This window comes from Stereum hirsutum (genome assembly GCF_000264905.1).
Source record: "Stereum hirsutum FP-91666 SS1 unplaced genomic scaffold STEHIscaffold_13, whole genome shotgun sequence".
Lineage (NCBI taxonomy): Eukaryota > Fungi > Basidiomycota > Agaricomycetes > Russulales > Stereaceae > Stereum > Stereum hirsutum.
Window position 1 is genome coordinate 800,781 of NW_006763143.1, and position 15,979 is coordinate 816,759.

At 52.0% G+C, this 15,979-nt stretch overlaps 6 protein-coding genes across 6 annotated transcripts; 4 read left to right on the forward strand and 2 right to left on the reverse strand.

The window, feature by feature from the left end:
* Positions 1 to 515: 515 nt before the first annotated feature.
* On the forward strand, positions 516 to 1,516 carry STEHIDRAFT_123835 (carbonic anhydrase). Its single transcript, XM_007307459.1, has 5 exons — positions 516 to 691; positions 762 to 786; positions 836 to 901; positions 984 to 1,284; positions 1,337 to 1,516. Exons 1-5 carry the CDS (start codon positions 589 to 591, stop codon positions 1,352 to 1,354), a joined length of 513 nt encoding a protein of 170 aa, XP_007307521.1. The 5' UTR covers positions 516 to 588; the 3' UTR covers positions 1,355 to 1,516.
* STEHIDRAFT_101599 (uncharacterized protein) lies at positions 1,514 to 2,630 on the reverse strand (the record flags this gene model as incomplete). The annotated part of the gene is made up of 6 exons (XM_007307460.1): positions 1,514 to 1,804; positions 1,872 to 1,963; positions 2,026 to 2,236; positions 2,307 to 2,323; positions 2,386 to 2,433; positions 2,492 to 2,630. The coding sequence occupies 6 exons, from the start codon at positions 2,628 to 2,630 to the stop codon at positions 1,514 to 1,516; spliced, it is 798 nt and encodes a 265-aa protein (XP_007307522.1).
* A 270-nt stretch (positions 2,631 to 2,900) lies between these two features.
* Positions 2,901 to 6,096, forward strand: STEHIDRAFT_170688 (adrenoleukodystrophy protein). Its single transcript, XM_007307461.1, has 17 exons — positions 2,901 to 3,188; positions 3,245 to 3,396; positions 3,461 to 3,681; positions 3,739 to 3,772; positions 3,837 to 4,006; positions 4,077 to 4,333; positions 4,403 to 4,478; positions 4,534 to 4,572; positions 4,631 to 4,789; positions 4,857 to 4,975; positions 5,044 to 5,071; positions 5,123 to 5,299; positions 5,359 to 5,525; positions 5,583 to 5,752; positions 5,812 to 5,860; positions 5,917 to 5,942; positions 6,000 to 6,096. The coding sequence occupies exons 1-17, from the start codon at positions 2,961 to 2,963 to the stop codon at positions 6,049 to 6,051; spliced, it is 2,124 nt and encodes a 707-aa protein (XP_007307523.1). The 5' UTR covers positions 2,901 to 2,960; the 3' UTR covers positions 6,052 to 6,096.
* An 81-nt stretch (positions 6,097 to 6,177) lies between these two features.
* On the reverse strand, positions 6,178 to 6,774 carry STEHIDRAFT_83487 (ribosomal protein S8). Its single transcript, XM_007307462.1, has 2 exons — positions 6,273 to 6,774; positions 6,178 to 6,216 (listed from the first exon to the last, which is right to left on the reverse strand). Exon 1 carries the CDS (start codon positions 6,747 to 6,749, stop codon positions 6,285 to 6,287), a length of 465 nt encoding a protein of 154 aa, XP_007307524.1. The 5' UTR covers positions 6,750 to 6,774; the 3' UTR covers positions 6,178 to 6,216; positions 6,273 to 6,284.
* A 231-nt stretch (positions 6,775 to 7,005) lies between these two features.
* Positions 7,006 to 7,871, forward strand: STEHIDRAFT_83491 (MSF1-domain-containing protein). The gene is made up of 3 exons (XM_007307463.1): positions 7,006 to 7,075; positions 7,131 to 7,302; positions 7,374 to 7,871. The coding sequence occupies exons 1-3, from the start codon at positions 7,044 to 7,046 to the stop codon at positions 7,716 to 7,718; spliced, it is 549 nt and encodes a 182-aa protein (XP_007307525.1). The 5' UTR covers positions 7,006 to 7,043; the 3' UTR covers positions 7,719 to 7,871.
* Positions 7,872 to 8,425: 554 nt separating this feature from the next.
* On the forward strand, positions 8,426 to 15,912 carry STEHIDRAFT_133320 (uncharacterized protein; the record flags this gene model as incomplete). The annotated part of the gene is made up of 15 exons (XM_007307464.1): positions 8,426 to 8,480; positions 8,682 to 9,064; positions 9,148 to 9,645; positions 9,717 to 9,963; positions 10,019 to 10,101; positions 10,169 to 11,560; positions 11,634 to 13,605; positions 13,660 to 14,032; positions 14,088 to 14,346; positions 14,402 to 14,583; positions 14,634 to 14,796; positions 14,849 to 14,921; positions 14,980 to 15,305; positions 15,365 to 15,643; positions 15,709 to 15,912. The coding sequence occupies 15 exons, from the start codon at positions 8,426 to 8,428 to the stop codon at positions 15,910 to 15,912; spliced, it is 6,489 nt and encodes a 2,162-aa protein (XP_007307526.1).
* Between the last annotated feature and the right edge of the window lie 67 nt (positions 15,913 to 15,979).

Sequence of the window (15,979 nt, forward strand, 5' to 3'; positions counted from 1 at the left end):
CAATATGTGTGGTCACCCGTATAGATATCGAAAGGTCGTGACAGCCTAATATTTATTGGATGGCACTAAGCTCGACGGGAACGCTGTCGACGCTACCCTCTACACCTCAATAAACATAGTGTGTCTAGACAATCCACGTGCATGTGAAGCGAGACGAGGAAAGGAAGGACATTCTTAGACTGAATTGCCATCATGCGATCGAAATCGTGAAATGACGAACACACATACTCTATACAGCACTGTGCCTCGTGTCCATCTTTGTGTGAGTCGGCCAAGATTTTTCTCTTTGTTCTTGTCCAGATCGGGCACCTCGGCATTCTCCCCTGTCAAACTAGGCTCGGACCATCTATAGAATACTGGAACCTGTCAGCTTTTCTCGTCGATCGCTTATCCGAACTGGTATTGCGACATCTGAGCGCATACATTCGGCGCCTACCACGCAGACTGTTTTTCTCATAAATGTTGTCCGCCGCCGTGACTTTCACTCGGGTCGCTCCAGAACTTTCACGGTTTTCCTTCCGCGCAGGTTCCTCCTTCCGCCCATCTGCCTTTTCCCGCCGAGCCATTTCCATCCCAATCAAACGCAATATGAGTGCCGCTTCAGAGTTCCCTGCTGCAAACAACGTCTATGTCGAAAACTTCGGCGATAAGGGCTCGCTCCCACTTCCCCCTGGCAAGAAATTGATAGTTGGTGAGTCCGGCCGTCCAACATTCTCACACGTGTGAGGTTACGAAGATTCGAGGCTAATCGCCTGCCCCAGTGACTTGCATGGATTCTCGTATTGAGTAGGAATTCCGCATCACCGAGCGAGTATGTGCTGAAAGAACTTCATAGCGTTATGTCCCACCTTGGTCTGAAGGAGGGGGACGCCCATATCATTCGTAATGCAGGAGGTGTGGCGTAAGTGACGTCATTCGAGCTTTTTTCGCCTCTCGTATACCGTGGCTCACTTCTTGCGTTTATTCTCCGGACTACCATGTAGTATCGACGCCATTCGCAGTATCATCATCTCACAGCGCCTACTTGGAACCCGCGAAATCGCCATCTTCCACCATACGGGATGTGGCATGGTCACGTTCAAGACCCCGCAGCTCCGCGAGATCGTGGCGTCATCGGCTCCTGAGGACAAGGAAGTAGCGAAGCGCCTCGAGAACATAGACTTCCATGAGTTTGACGATGTTGAAGAGTCTACGAAGGATGATGTTAAGTTCTTGAAAGCGCATCCGTTGTTGTTGAAGGAGACTACCGTCACCGGGTGGGTATATGAAGTCGAGACGGGAAAGGTGGGTACATTCAATTTTCGCTCCTGTACGATGTTCTGATTTTGTCCTTTAGATCAGGCAGGTTGCCTAGGCCTACTTCAACAAGAACCACACGCGTCCCTTGTACGAATATGTCGGTATATTGAGAAATGAATCTTGTTGTGTTATGGTAGATGTCAACCGCGTCGGAATGCCTTGCTATTCTGACGGGAATGTCGCCTTTGGTATAAGTGTTAGCGTAACACAAGTGTCACGAATCGTGGCTTTTGAAATTCTTGACACAAGTGATAACTTCGTCCCAGTCTCGAACCCTCTGAATCCGGTCATCGTCTCTCAGCGCCGTATCGTCATCCTTCCACCATTCTTGCCTCCCCTCAGCATTGTTCTTCTCTTCGAAAGCCCACTGCTCCGCAGAGTTGACCCGCTTGTTCCACTCATAGTCTCCAAATAGTAATGCTTGTCGATTGCCTTCTCTTCCGAAAGCTAGTGCTGTCTCCATGAGATCGTCTATGAGGATCTGCGCTCCAAGCGCCTCGCAGACCTTGGAAGACGGCGTCGAGATATATCTAAGACCTACTGCCGTTCGACGAGAGAAAGAGAAATCGTACCTCGAGCTTCTTCAGCGACGTTCCTATGTAGAGTCCATCCTTTTCTGTCTTCTCTTCAGGTTGGGAGGAGAATATAACGTGTTCGAAGACGCCTTTGGAAAGCACAACGTAGAGGTCAGGAAATATAGAATCAGAGCATCAACTAGACACTGACCCTTGAAGTGTGTCTCTAGCCACCGAGCGGTACTAGCATGTTCCTGATCCAGAACACGGGCTGTCACAATAACGGGATCATAGCCTAGATCCTCCAAGGCCCTTAGACCTTCAGTGGCACCCGGCACAGGACGAGCGCTTCCTAGCTGATCTGTGTCGTAGAATTCTTTGACCTTTTTTAAGGTCTCAGGGACAGTACCCCAGCCAGGATTCTGAAAGGCCCTTGTCAGCGACAGACAGGTCAGGGGAGTGAATTAGAATGGATGATAGCACGCGACTGACCTTATACCACATCGAGTCTACGTCGAATAGCCTACATGAGCTAACATCTAGAAACTTATAGGAATAGTGCTCCACTCACAATAAAATTGATTGATGGTCATGCTACCCCCGTACCGTCTATTATGCCCTTTCCATGGTCATTATTGGAGAGACACTCAAGTCAAAAATAATATAAACATGCTTACATTCTGCGGCACAGACGCAGGTCTGGCAAAGAACATCGTCTAGATCGACAGCGATGATGGGCCTCCGCTGGCGAGCAATGCCATTGAGTAAGTCCTTTGTGACACTCTGAGGGTCCTCTGAATCTGAAAGAACGCTCATTCCGACGAACAAATCAGAATTTGGTGTTATAGTGCTGAAGATCAAAGCTGGTGGTTCTCGCTCTGAAATGATGTTGGGGTCCAAGACGAAGAGCTGATGTGGCGTCTGCTGTGAGTGGCACCTCTTGGCATAACGATCCCACGGGCCGGTTCCGCAAGATTGGCTCATCTCCCCACATTCAGAATGATATCTGAAAGGCAATCACATGCAAGCCCTTTCATTGTATGAAGTACTGCTGCATCTTTGAACGCAATCCACGTCTCTTCCTCACCTTCTACCCTCAAAAATTCTTGAGAATAGTCTCTGGCATAACCTAGGTGTTTCACTTTTATGTCGAACCTAGCGGCGCTGAAGCAAGCAAGCGCCCTTCGTGCCGCCGAATTCGCAAAGGCTTACTCAAAACATAGGCCACTCGTCCAACGAGGCCTAACCGCAGGCTTCATCCTTTATGTTCTCGGGACAACATATAGAGGACTTTCTGCGAAACCAAGCTCGGCGAGCTCTAGGAAGGGTAAGGGGAAAGGGAAGGATGAATCAGGGAAGCCTCCCAGAGTCGCGGTGCGTTCAACTCTCCTCAAACCTGCGGCAGTTACTGAGATATTGTTCTATTCCAGGTAGACGTCGTATTCTACGAGAGGTTGAGCAGAATATTGAGGATCGTGATCCCAAATTTACGGTCAAAGGAGGCGATGCTCTTGTTCATGCACTCAAGCCTTCTCATTTTCAGGACCGCAATTTCGTTGTATGTGGCGGCACTGGACGGAAAGTGGGTGTTGCATTCCATGTCATTGTCAAGCTTGACGCGTGTTCTGACACAATGCATCACGCAGGATTGTAGCATCACTCGTTCGTGCCCAGACAGTCCCATTCCTTCTAAATATCACTCGCTGGCTCCTCGTCGCCATTCCCGCCACATGGACAAACAGCTGGCTCAGCTACGTTCAGAATAAACTCGCGATAGCGTACCGGACAAGGTTGACCGAGACTGTACTGAAAGAGTATCTAGGCGATGAAGACGATGATGTGAAGGACAAAGTATATTATAAGCTATGTAAGGCTCCCAGTTTCATCAAGAGTTTCTCTATCGACTGACGCCTCTCCCAACCAGCGAATTTGGACGATCGTATAAAGAACCCGGACCAGTCAGTCATACTTCCTCTCTCGTTGACTATTGGACGCGACTGACATTCGTGTTCGTTTGCGTAGGATGATCACCCATGATATACAGCGGTTCTCGTCTCACCTTGCCGCAATCTATGCGAACATGGCGAAACCAGTGCTTGACGTGATCCTCTACAACTACCAACTCTCGCAAAACGTTGGCGCCGAGGGCCTCGTCATCCTTACCTGCCTCGTCCAGCTAAGTGCTGCCCTTCGTACGTCGTCTACGAATCCTCTCATCAAGCATGGTAACCGAACTGACTTCCACGATGATTTGGCTGTTAGTGCGTCGATTAACCCCGCCCTTTGGTCTCTATACCGCTCTGTCCGCACAGCTCTCCGGCTCCCTACGCCACACCCACTCACGGATGTCAGAGTTCGCGGAAGAAATTGCGTTCTTCGGAGGCGAGGAGACAGAGAAGATCTTGGTCGAGAGAGAATATGCTGGACTTGTGATGCATGAGAACAGGGTATTGAGGAGCCGATGGTGGCATGGATGCGTGGAAGAGGGCATCGTTAAATGGTTATGGGGAAGTTTCGGGGTGAGTGCTGCTGTATTCATAGATGAAAGTGCTCGTACTGATGGTGAAATGCTGATCACTCGAGCCTAGCTGGTATTATGTGCCGTCCCAGTATTCTTGAAGCTTCCCGGAGTGCATAACCTGGACATGGGCAGTCGGACAGAAGGTGCTTGATTCGATCTTGTGCCTTCATTACCTGTATTGATACATACGTCGATCAGGCTTCGTCACAAATCGTCGCCTGCTACTCTCCGCCTCAGGTAAGTCGTTCCATATCACCTACTATGTCCTTGTGGTTTCTGACCGGGTTCTCTGTAGATGCTTTCGGTCGGGTCATGTACTCGTACAAGGATCTGGCCGAGCTAGCGGGCTATACCGCTCGCGTCTCAACCCTGCTCGAAACCATGGAGGACACCAAGAAGGGTAAGTTCGAGAAAGCGCTTGTGAGCAGCGCGAGCACCGCCGAGAACGCGAGGAGTGAGTACGATCGCATTTAGCTGTCGAGGGATCTAATGGTCGATTGCTGACCGGATTTGAGCGCTAGTTCTGAAGGGCAGGGGTAAGATCATTGAATCCGAAGAGATACGATTCGAGGGCGTACCTATCGTCACGCCGAACGGGGACATTCTGGTGAAGAGCTTGACGTTCTATGTCAAACCTGGGGTAAGTGACATCCCGCTCATGGTGACCAAGACACCGAGTAATTGAGGATTTATCTCCATTTTTGACAGGAACATCTCCTCATCGTCGGGCCTAATGGTTAGTCTCTTCCTCCTTTCTAAGGTGTATTGTCCTGAGTATGGACCGCAGGGTGCGGCAAGTCGTCGTTGTTCAGAATCCTTGGAGGTTTGTGGCCCGTGTATGGCGGGACAGTATACAAGCCTCCAGCAGACCGATTTATTCTTATCCCTCAACGGCCATACCTCCCTATTGGTACTCTGCGGGACCAGGTCATCTACCCTCATTCGAAGGACGACATGGAAGCCCGTGAGTGCTGATTCTACTCTTCGGTGTGCGGTCAATGGGGCTAAGTGGGTTATGATCAGGTGGCATAACGGATGATGATCTTCTGCGGATACTCGCACTTGTCCAGATGGATAATGTCGTTGAGCGAGAAGGGGGCTGGGACGTCGCGAGAGAATGGAGAGATGCATTGAGCGGCGGTGATAAGCAGAAGATCGCCTGGGCAAGACTGTTTTATCACAAACCTAAAGTTCGTTGCCTCTCTCATATCGCGTAGTGAGTCGACGAACTCACTTTCCGTGGGCAGTATGCGGTGTTGGATGAGGCGACGTCACTGGTACCGGTTGAAGTTGAGGGTATGATGATGGACCATGCGACGGAATTGGGGATTACGCTCCTGACTGTGTCGCATCGGCCAAGTCTGTGGAAGTATCATTCTATGATTTTGCATTACGACGGGCAGGGTGGTTATGTCTTGTGCGTACTGCTTCTCTGCTGTTCTTGTCATAAGACATCTGAGTTCTGCGGGTATTTAGCACGAAGCTCGACGCAGAGAAGAGGCTTGCTTTGCAAGAAGAGAAGCAGGTGCGTACGGGTTTCAGTGGAATCGTGCTTCTACCCGCTGACCATAGCACAAACAGGGCCTGGAGACTAAGTTGCTCGAAGTGTAAGTTTTAACAATTTGTCGAACTCTTCGTGGGGAAGGCTCATTTATGGTTTCTAGACCGAAGATGAAGGCGCGCTTGGCAGAGCTCCTGGAAGCTTCACAAGCTTGACGAGAGTATCCGGTTCCCATGTATACCTACCTGTACCAGTATACCTATACACGATAGACTTTCTTGCAGTAGGACGCGTCGACACAGTATGAGAAAGTATCCGTGCAAGCACCAGCGAACGCTTCGCATTAAAGCCCAAAGATACAAATATGATGCTGTAGGATGCTATAGAACATATCTGAGCAACACATGCGATTGGAGACGAGCGAAACAAGACTCACAAAAAGGAACCATCACTGTGCGCGGCAGACGACCTCTCCACCTAGATTGAGCCGCAAAGCATCTCTAGCCTCTACCCACTCATGCTCTGAACTCTTCGTATGCACGACCGCAATCTCTCCCATTCCCAACGGTTTGATGGTCTGCACTCGTCGCCCCGTGCACAACCGCCGAATCTCCGCGACGTCCATGAATATGCGCTTGCTGGGCATGCTGATGAGCTGCATGCGCTCCATCACAGGTCTGTCGTTACGGTACTTGAGGTCTGCCCATATACGACGCTGAGCATCGCCTGCGTTCATGAATTCGGCTGGTGAAGGGGTCTCGATGGTGCCGCGGGTGAGGGTAGTGAGGAAGCCAGCGCGGAGGAGGATGGAGAGGATGCCGAGGTTTTGGGTGTTGTGGTCGACGGCAACAGAGTGGTGGCGCGCTCTGAACGCGTTTTGCATATGCGAGCAGAGATCGTGTGGGCGAGGCATCGCGAACGAAGGTTTTGGTTGTGGCGGTCGTCTGCTCGAACAAACAAACTCGAAATTCAATTCGGATTGCTGCTAGTGGCGGGCGCGGCGGGCCGCGATGCCGCCAAACATTCACCGCCGCGTCGGAGCCAATCGGGATGTGGGGCTGGCGCAGGGAGCCAATGGGTTGAGCGCAAAGCCGCCGTCATTCGCAAGCACTTGATATTTTCTCACACGACCATCTCTCACGCTTACTACCACATCCCCCTCTTACTTCCCCGCATACCCATCCCTCATCGTCTACGACTACACAAAATGCGCTACTTCTCGCAACAGTGCACCTACGAGTACGTCGCTCATCCACGATTGCCTTTTTTAGAGTCGTCTGACCGTCATCTGCAGCCATTCATGGGCACATGTCATCATCGGGATGTGGCATAAATATCCCAACCCGCATTGCTCACACGTCGTATCCGTCGACGTAGTAGACCGCTCAGTCAACCCACAGACGGGTATCATTCGTACAGAGCGGATTGTCGGCTGTACACAGAGGGCTCCACTATGGATCGTCAAGGTAAGCCGCATCCTCCCCTTAGCTCCACTTCTCCTCCGGACGGGTCACTTACATTCCCCTTGCCCGCGCAGCTCTTCGGCGGTTCAGAAGACGCATTCGTGCGGGAAATATCCTTCGTTGATCCAGCCACCCAAACCACTTCCATCTCCACCGTCAACCTTTCCCTTTCACAATTCGCGACATGTCATGAAACCATTCGTTATTCACCAACACGAGATGGCCGAACGGACTTCACGCAGACGGCAGAGATCGAGGCGCGGATGGCCATGTGGAGGGCAGCAGCGGATAAGCTCGAGGGTTGGTTAGCCCAGCGGTTCGAGCAGAATGCTCATTTGGGGAAAGTCGGCTTTACGGACGTTCTCCGAAGGTTGTGGGAGGATGCGCAGGAGCAGCAACCAGCGCGTGCGTCGGCTTGAGTAGAGTTGAGTTCCGCTTCATATCTTTATCTCGCACCGCACCGCTGTCCTTGTTAGATTTTCATCTTGGAGTGCGCTCTCTCTACGCTTTCGATGCTTTTTAGACGTACATTATTCGGTTTGTCATGTAGACCCAGACATGGTAAAAAGCGTCATACTACGTACGCCCCCCGCACATACATTCATACCACGACCTTCACGAAGCATTGAAGCCCCCATCTGTACTTTTGTCCACCTTACTCTATCTTCCGCACTTGCCAAAGTGTTCATACTGCACGCATGTACATGCATACGCCGACTTTATCGAGCTCCGCCTCTCCTTCATACAGTGTTGCTCAATTTGGAATCACATAATCTCTTGGGCCCTTGAAGAACCACGTAGAGGTGAAAGGGGGTTCGCGTGAAGAGGATGAAAGGAAGACAACAAACCTGTCTGAGCCACTGATGCACACAAAGACGACGATGATGGCCCGTAGAAAAGGTCACGTGGCATGCCCCTTTCTTCATCACCTCCACCACCAACGTCCGCGAACCTCTTTTCTCCTCTCATCGCTACGCCTTCAACATCCAGTATTTTGTTTCAGTACAAAAACCACTTGAATACAGCGGTTTGTGAACATCCGCGAGGGTCGTTCGGAGGTTCGATCCCCCCAGTGGCCAATACCTTTCATTGACTAATTTTTCGCTCCTCCTGTCTGTTCGCACAGATGGACGAGCTTGTGCATCACTGCATGCGTGAGCTTGCGTTTGACGGAGATCTCGGTAAGTGTCATCTTTTTTTCTGTTCCATGACATAAAATTCCCCGTTTGGCACACAGCTGGGGGAGTAGTAAAGACCCTGCAGCTCAGCTCTGTGGTTCGATCCTGACTAAGGCCACTTTCTCTCGTTCCTTCTTCTCAAAAAACCTGGGCCACAATTAACTTACTGACGACCACGCCATTATCTCGTTCGTGACGACTCAGGATGCGACGTATTTCGTCTCCGAGACTTCGTCACCGACTTCTTCGCTCATCATGCCGCCACACGCACCCAGCGGGTCGACGACGCTTACATGGCCTTCGTCTGGGTCCTGATCATGCAGCAGCCTGCCGTACGCGTCGGGACTGTCCCATCTGGCGCGAGCGAGGTATGGGTCGCCCCTCAGAATGTACAGAAACAGAAAGCAAAGAAGGCCAAGGCTCAGAACGAGGACTTCGAAGACCCCTTTCAGGTCAGTTCGTTGGAGATTATAGAGGGTGGTAAGACGAAGCCGATGAGCGAGTTGGTCGAACGGTATGGAGCGAGTTTGAGGATTGCGGTGGACCATGAGACGTCTTTTGCTGCGATTACGGGGTCGCATATTCGGGCAAGTATCACTCCTTTTATGGAATGCCTCACTGAAGAAAGAAAGAAGATGTAGCTGACTTTCCTGCCATTGTAAATGAATAGCCTAGCAAATTGAGCGACATGGTCTACTCGGCCCTTCAGCTAATCGCGCGCGGACGAGAGCACGGGATGAGCGTCGTTGACTTGGGCAAGAAGACGGGCTACGACCAGAAGACGTGTTTCTATCTCGTCAAGCAGCTCATCGACCTCAATCTCGTCGTCAAGCGCCGCCAGGGTGGCGTCGGCTCCAATTTTTGCATCCTGAAGTACTTCTTCGAACGAAGTCCGCTCTGGAAGCCTATTCGCGATGAGGAGGCAGCGGCTGCTCTGAGCGTGGAGCAGGCTGTGGCAGGTCCGTCAGGGGAGGGAGGTATGGACGTGGATGGCGGTGGTGGCGGTGGAGGTGGCGAGGAGAATGCTGCACTCCCGGACGGGATTGTGTTCACGCCGATTGATGCGCGCCATCTCTCCAGCTTGCCTGTGATCAAGGCGAGGGTAGTCAAGCTCTTGACATACGCACCGAATCATATCCACCCTTCGCAGAATCTGCTCAAGACAATCGTTCGTACAACTTATTCTATTCTGGCTTCAGAACGCTTCCACTGATGTATTTTCTTTCTCATTATATACAGGGCTTCCTGAATCCGACGAAGACAGACCGTCGTTTTTTCCAAAGTCGGGTTCGCGAACTCATCGAACAGGGTATCATAGAACGTGTCGCTGTTTTGGACCATAACCCGAAATCGACCACGTCGAAGATACCTTGCCTCCGGCTCATCACGAACGAGGAGCAAAGTCATATACCGCAGGAACAGGAGCATGAGGAGGCCGTTGTACAGGTTCCAGGCGTGGAGGAGGATGTCGTGGATAATTCCTCTGGTATGATTTTTCGCATGCGTCCACCGTACGAATCCTCGCTCACGGAACTGGACAGGCGGATTCAAGATGACCGTCACTCTGCATAAACAGATAGTAGATCTCATCGAGGAATCTGGTCTGCGAGGGATGACCTTGAACGTAAGACATTTATGTTGGTCATGACATGGTTAGTTCAAATATTGATTCATCAACGTTGATTTTCCAGGATCTCTGTTCCAACCTATGCAACTTCGATAAACGCACCGTCGAGCTTCTCCTCTCCCGACTCGTCAAATACCCACCTCCTTCCCACCTCGCCGACATCGGAATCGCACAGGTCCAAGAGACCTTCGGCCGTGAACGTCGTTTCAGGTATCACACCGTCGCCTCCTTCCGTGCGATCATCGAGCGAGAGAAGTTGCAGGACCAGGACGTCTATTCTTCCATTGACTTCTCGAACGTGGGCGGTTTCGCTCCGTTCAGTGCCGACGTGTTCTGGGAGACGGAAGAGGAGAGAGATGCGCATGTGGATGGTATGAAGGGCACGACGGCACAAAATGCGTCGAAGAAGGCGGCAGGAAAGAAGGCGAAGAAGATTAGGGATGCTGACGAGGCTGAAGGTTCTGCCCCGGTGAGCAAGCCTAAGCGGGGGAAGAAACGGAAATTGGACGAAGATGAAGGAGACGAGGCTATTTCAGAACCACCTGCGAAGAAGAAGAGGGGACGTCCACCGAAGAAGAAGTCTGGTGAGGAAGGCGACGCTAGTGTGGCGCATGAAGGTACTCCAGGTGCCACACAGGACGCCACGGTAGGGGAGCAGGCTACCACTCCGACCACTCCTGCCCAGACTCCTGCTCCCAAACGTCGTGGTCGGCCACCAAAGGCGAAGGCTGTTGATTCCCCTGCGGCTGGGGAGGTCGCAACGGACGCCACACCCGTCTCGACGCCAGCAGCCACACCTAAAAGACGGGGTCGACCACCGAAGCGCAAGCAATCGGAGATAGATCAAGCCTCTGCAAGTGAGGATCCACCACCTGTGAAGAAACGAGGACGACCACGAAAGACCACGACACCAGCTCCTACAGCCGCGCCTGAAGATATGGAAACTATAACATCGATCAACGATACAACACGGACAGACTTAGAACCCTCTTCTTCTCTACATGGTGTAGATGGTGTTGAGACCTCCCCAGTGGAACGTCCGCGGTCTTCCAATCAAACGACCCCAGAGCACGCAGAGGCGTCAGCCCTGACTTGCCCCGATGACGCAGAGGAGGACCATAACATACCCGCATCGGGTCACGCTGATCCTTCGCCTTCAACACGTTCACCTGCGATACAATCTGCAGTGGAAGAATCGTTTGACCAGACAACTCAAGCCACTGTTGACGACGCTGCAAATGATGGACGCTCTGGAGCAATCCTTGAGCCACCATCCAATATCGAACAAGACCCCACGCCTATGGATGTCGACACAAATATCCCTCCTCAATACAGTGGCAATCTTCCTCTATCGCACACTTCCACTGCCGACGACCCAGAAACCTCCAGGCAACCGGCCCGCGTTATGCATGATATACCCATCGACCCTGCTCTTCTTTCTGAACCCTCCGCTCCAGTAAGTGTTCTTTTAAATATCGGTCAATTTTCCATCTTAGTACTGAAGCGTCGTTGGTTTATCTTCCTCTCAGACATCGATCGTTTCGCTTCTAGCAGGCTCTATCTCTGAACCCAAGCCAAGAGGCCGTCCCAAGAGCAATGTCTCCCTATTACGGCGGGAGAACGAGATTCTACGCGTTGTTGAGAACTACGGCGGCATCGCGAACCTCAGCTCCAAAGAGTTTCTCCATGCTCACAGCACCCTGCTGGAGACGATGACCGCTGCCGGCGAGGCGACGAGTGGTCAGGCCGGTATCCGAGTCGACAAGCGGACACTAGACCAAACTCTGACGGGCATGGAGAACAAGGGGAAGCTCAAGATCCTGAAGACGTCCGTTGTGGCTCCTACTGGTACCAGTCGCCTTGTTCGTGTCGCTTACTTGCCCACAATCGACATCGCCAAGGTGAACGAATTTGTGGTTGAATTAGGCCGATCTGTGCCTGTTCTACAGCCCATGGTTATGAAGACGATCGAACAGCCTGCCAAAGACCCTGTAACTTCCGCATCACGACCACACAGGGTCTCGCGCTTGAGCACCTTAATTACGGATTTAGACTCTTCAGGCCAGCCCTCAGCTCCAGAGGATCCGGACGCAAAGCTTCGTCTGGCAATGCTCACCGACCCGAACGTGCTCGCTCAACTGTACGGATATATACATGGCAAGGCTTTGCGAGCTCGAGAATTGCATCTCTTCGCCATACATGCCTTCGCTAGTCGCATATCATCTTCCCGCATCGTATCTCATGACCACCGGATACTGAGTTTGCCGTTCTTCAACCACGATATTCCTCTTTCTATGCATTGTTCGGTCGTATCCACTCTCGACTACGACGCAGACGTCGAGGCTCTCTTCAATACGGAGGAGGGCAAACGGACGCCCGTGAAGGACCTTTCGCCCGCCATTCATACATCTCTTCAAGTTGGACGATCAAGAGCACGCACACGTATACTAAATTTACTCGAGTTGCTATACGGGTTGAAGATAATCACTCCCCTTCAGCCATCGACGGCTGAGAATCCTGCATTCGTGTGTGGCCCAAACGACGACCATCCTGTGGCGTTCGATCCAGTGCCAGATCCCTGGACTATGACGAGTCTCGCCTCCGCACCGGTCTACTGGAGATTCAACGACGTCGCTCCCATTTCACTGTGCGTCCTTGTCGAGGATAACCCCCCTCTATGGAAAAACGTAGACATCAAGGACGTTGACCAGTCGAAGGCCTTCTGGGGTGATCTGGAGCGGGCTTCTTTGGACCGTGCTTTCGCCGAGAAGGTGAAGTTACCTGCCTCCGGGAGTACTGCAGGATCAGCAGAGGCGAGACGCTCCATACGTCGCAAGTCTGCATGGGTCTCGTCTTACGAAATGTCCCCGAAACAAACCGAGTATCTCAAAGGCTTCACCGACCTCTCCACTGGAAATACGCCGCTTCAGGCTGCGAATAGCGACGGTATCCTCCAAAGGCTGCATCGAGTCACCACTGCTCCCCTTCCCGTTATACGGGACTTCTTCACCAGGGACCATGCGAGAGTGCTCAACGAGTTGGAGAAAGCACGTCGGCGAGCTGCGGAGGCAAAACGATTGGAGGAACTCAACAAACAAGCGGCGGATGACAGGAATCGGCTCGCGGAGAAGGCTGCTCATGCAAGGGCTCAGAAGGCCCAGGATTGGGAGGATATGGTGAAGCGCATTCATCCTGAAGAGCTCAAGGGTACCACTGCGATACGGGTAGGGCATGTCCGTGCGAAGTTCCTGCAGTCTGGAGGGAAAAATATTGCGAAGTGGGAAGCTGAAATCGTTCAAGCCATCGCAGAAGCTCGTAGAGCGGCGGAGACCGTCCTTGCCTCTGCATCAAGGACAGCTCTGCCAACACTGGCGCCACTTCCGGTACCAGCAACAGCCAGTGGTGCGACAGTGCATGAACTTATAGCGAAGCAGAAGAAGACGCAGGAACCCCTGAAGGCCCCTCCACCGAAGAAGAAGAAGGGAAAGAAAACCGCACAGAGTAAGTAGTCGCAGATCTTTTGTAGCATTCCCAAAGCTCATCCTTCAATTACAGCGGAGGAACCCCAGCCTAAAGCACCTCAACTCCGCAGACATCGCTTCCAGTGGAACCGCGAATATGACGAACTCCTCCGGGATGCTGTCATTATCATCAAGGCTCGATGTCAAAGTAATCGTATAGAATGGTCTGCCATAGATCAGGTGTTCCCATCGTCTCCCAGAAACTCACTTCGGCAACGTTGGAATTATCTTCGAGAACAGCCTACTGCAGAGGCTTACCTCAAGCGCTTGGAGGACTGGTGGCATAATTTATGGATACAGCATCGAGGGTCTTCGCTTCTTCCCGATCCCGATCCAGAGAGTGCCACTAACTTCAACCTCGTTCAACACGTCGAATTCCTGCGTAAGCACGTGGACAAGAACGCTCTGTATGTCACACGTTTCCCATCCTCCTTCTTAAGGCTGATATTGACACACATGCAGACGAGTCGGGTTTGTGCAACCAAACGCGACTGTTCAAAAGGTCGAGCTACCAGCGGACCTCACCGCTCTCAACACTCGATGGGAGATCGATGACAAGAGCGCCAACGTGCCTACCTGGGATTTCATGTGGAATATGGTCGTCGAAGAAGGCCGCGAGAAGACCTTCCTCCAGAACGCCTTCGTCTGTGGATTGGAGCACCTTCCAGCGACGCCTGAAGCTCCGAACGACACCATTCATGTCGCCGAATCTGCGTTGAAGGTGAGTGTCTGATGTTGGGTCCTTCGTACTGTGGCTTGAACGCTTCCCGTGCCAGATGGTATTTGGTACGCCGCATGAAGGCTACGATTCGACAAGAGCGTCGGCCCTCTTGCACGAGGTCGGAGAGCAGCCGATATCCATTGCGAAAACTAATCTTCTCAGTCGGGGCATCCTTTCAAAACTCGTCAAAGATCCCAGTCGGCCCAGGCCAGGAAGGGCGTTCAAGATCTCGGAAATGTATGCCCTGCCTCACTCATTCTCGATGTATGTGCTAACATGCAGTACAGAAACCAAAACGCGATCGGAGGTTCCATCAGTCAAGACACCTTTCAAGACGGAGCTGCTCTTGAGGCGGTCTTTGAAGAGAATGAGGATGACTGGAGGGAATGGCCCTTACTTTCCAGCGACGGTGACCTCGCTGCTTTAGTTCAAGCTACGTCAGAGAATCAGGCGAGTATTCCCACTTTCATCCTTCGATTATTCGACTTATACGCTGTTACAGGTCGACTTCAAGATCGATACTTCGCAGCCTCAGTTTCATCGGCAAACGCTTGAATGGAATAGTAAGAAGGCTGGTGAGTACATCATTGCCGTTCCACCCTGTTATGTACTCAGCTCTCTGGGTGGTGTCAGACGACGACCAAATTGAGACGGCACTGTTTGTTCGGGCCCGTGACACATTCTGCGCATCGCAGCAAGTATCTGCCTCCCCTCCTCCGGCAGCGGAGCATCCTCCAATGGCGATCGCCACGACTGGCGAGCACGGGAAGACGGCGGAAGGAAACACTGCTTGTTGCAAGTTATCTTCGGACGGTATCGTGGACTGCGATCAGTGTATGCGAGCCGAGCTACACAGTGTCACTTCGAGCTTGACAGACCATGAGAAAGATATCGCATCAAGTATCATGGAGGTCCTGCATGATGCGGGAGCAGCTGGGGTACCCAAGAGACAATTCCTAGTAAGTGACTTCACTCGCACTCGAGAGACGACTTGACTGAGATTTGTCGTCCTGCAAAGGTGTCTTTGACAAATTTCTCGGAGGACAATGTCAAAACGACGATTGAGAAATTAGTCAACGCATCGATGCCTCTGCTGTTCAGCACTGGCTACTCGTCCTCGGTGGTGGTCTCCTCGGCGTACGCTCACCAATGGACCGTCACCGTATCAGAAGATCCACCCACCAAATTGTTTCCTCGACGGTGGCTCGATATATCTGGCATGAAAGTACCTGAGGTCTGGGATGCTGCTCTTCGTGCTGTCATGGGTCAGATCGTCTTCCGCCCAGGAATCTCGCAGGTAAGTCCTCAATCTGACTGATACCTCTCGCGTGCGTCCGTTGATGTTCACCCGATTCTCCGCAGACTGAACTTCGCTGGAGGTTGCGCTCGGTATACGATAGGCAGGAGATCATAGAGCTGCTACGAAACGTTCAGGAAGCGGGCTTCGTCGAACGTAGGCTCGGGCCAGGCCAGAGACTCGCGTACGACGGACTGCTCCAGCCGGACGAAGAGGAGGAGAAGAATATGTTCTGGTTCTTGGGGAAGAGGCACTGGTATCAGGTCTGAAACTTCTCGGTCTACGTTGAACGTCCCCATATTTTATTCCATAATTTCTGTACCTGCCTGGAGAGCT

What these genes read in the sequence shown, in the direction of transcription:
- STEHIDRAFT_123835 (XM_007307459.1), top strand. Translation starts at nt 589, where the DNA reads ATGAGTGCCGCTTCAGAGTTCCCTGCTGCAAACAACGTCTATGTCGAA. An exon ending in TGGCAAGAAATTGATAGTTG is followed by an intron (nt 692 to 761) that starts GTGAGTCCGGCC and finishes CGCCTGCCCCAG; the next exon opens with TGACTTGCATGGATTCTCGT. An exon ending in CGTAATGCAGGAGGTGTGGC is followed by an intron (nt 902 to 983) that starts GTAAGTGACGTC and finishes ACTACCATGTAG; the next exon opens with TATCGACGCCATTCGCAGTA.
- STEHIDRAFT_170688 (XM_007307461.1), top strand. Translation starts at nt 2,961, where the DNA reads ATGTCGAACCTAGCGGCGCTGAAGCAAGCAAGCGCCCTTCGTGCCGCC. An exon ending in GGAAGCCTCCCAGAGTCGCG is followed by an intron (nt 3,189 to 3,244) that starts GTGCGTTCAACT and finishes GTTCTATTCCAG; the next exon opens with GTAGACGTCGTATTCTACGA. An exon ending in CATGGGCAGTCGGACAGAAG is followed by an intron (nt 4,479 to 4,533) that starts GTGCTTGATTCG and finishes TACGTCGATCAG; the next exon opens with GCTTCGTCACAAATCGTCGC.
- STEHIDRAFT_83487 (XM_007307462.1), bottom strand. Translation starts at nt 6,749, where the DNA reads ATGCCTCGCCCACACGATCTCTGCTCGCATATGCAAAACGCGTTCAGA.
- STEHIDRAFT_83491 (XM_007307463.1), top strand. Translation starts at nt 7,044, where the DNA reads ATGCGCTACTTCTCGCAACAGTGCACCTACGA. An exon ending in TCGCAACAGTGCACCTACGA is followed by an intron (nt 7,076 to 7,130) that starts GTACGTCGCTCA and finishes CGTCATCTGCAG; the next exon opens with CCATTCATGGGCACATGTCA. An exon ending in CTCCACTATGGATCGTCAAG is followed by an intron (nt 7,303 to 7,373) that starts GTAAGCCGCATC and finishes TTGCCCGCGCAG; the next exon opens with CTCTTCGGCGGTTCAGAAGA.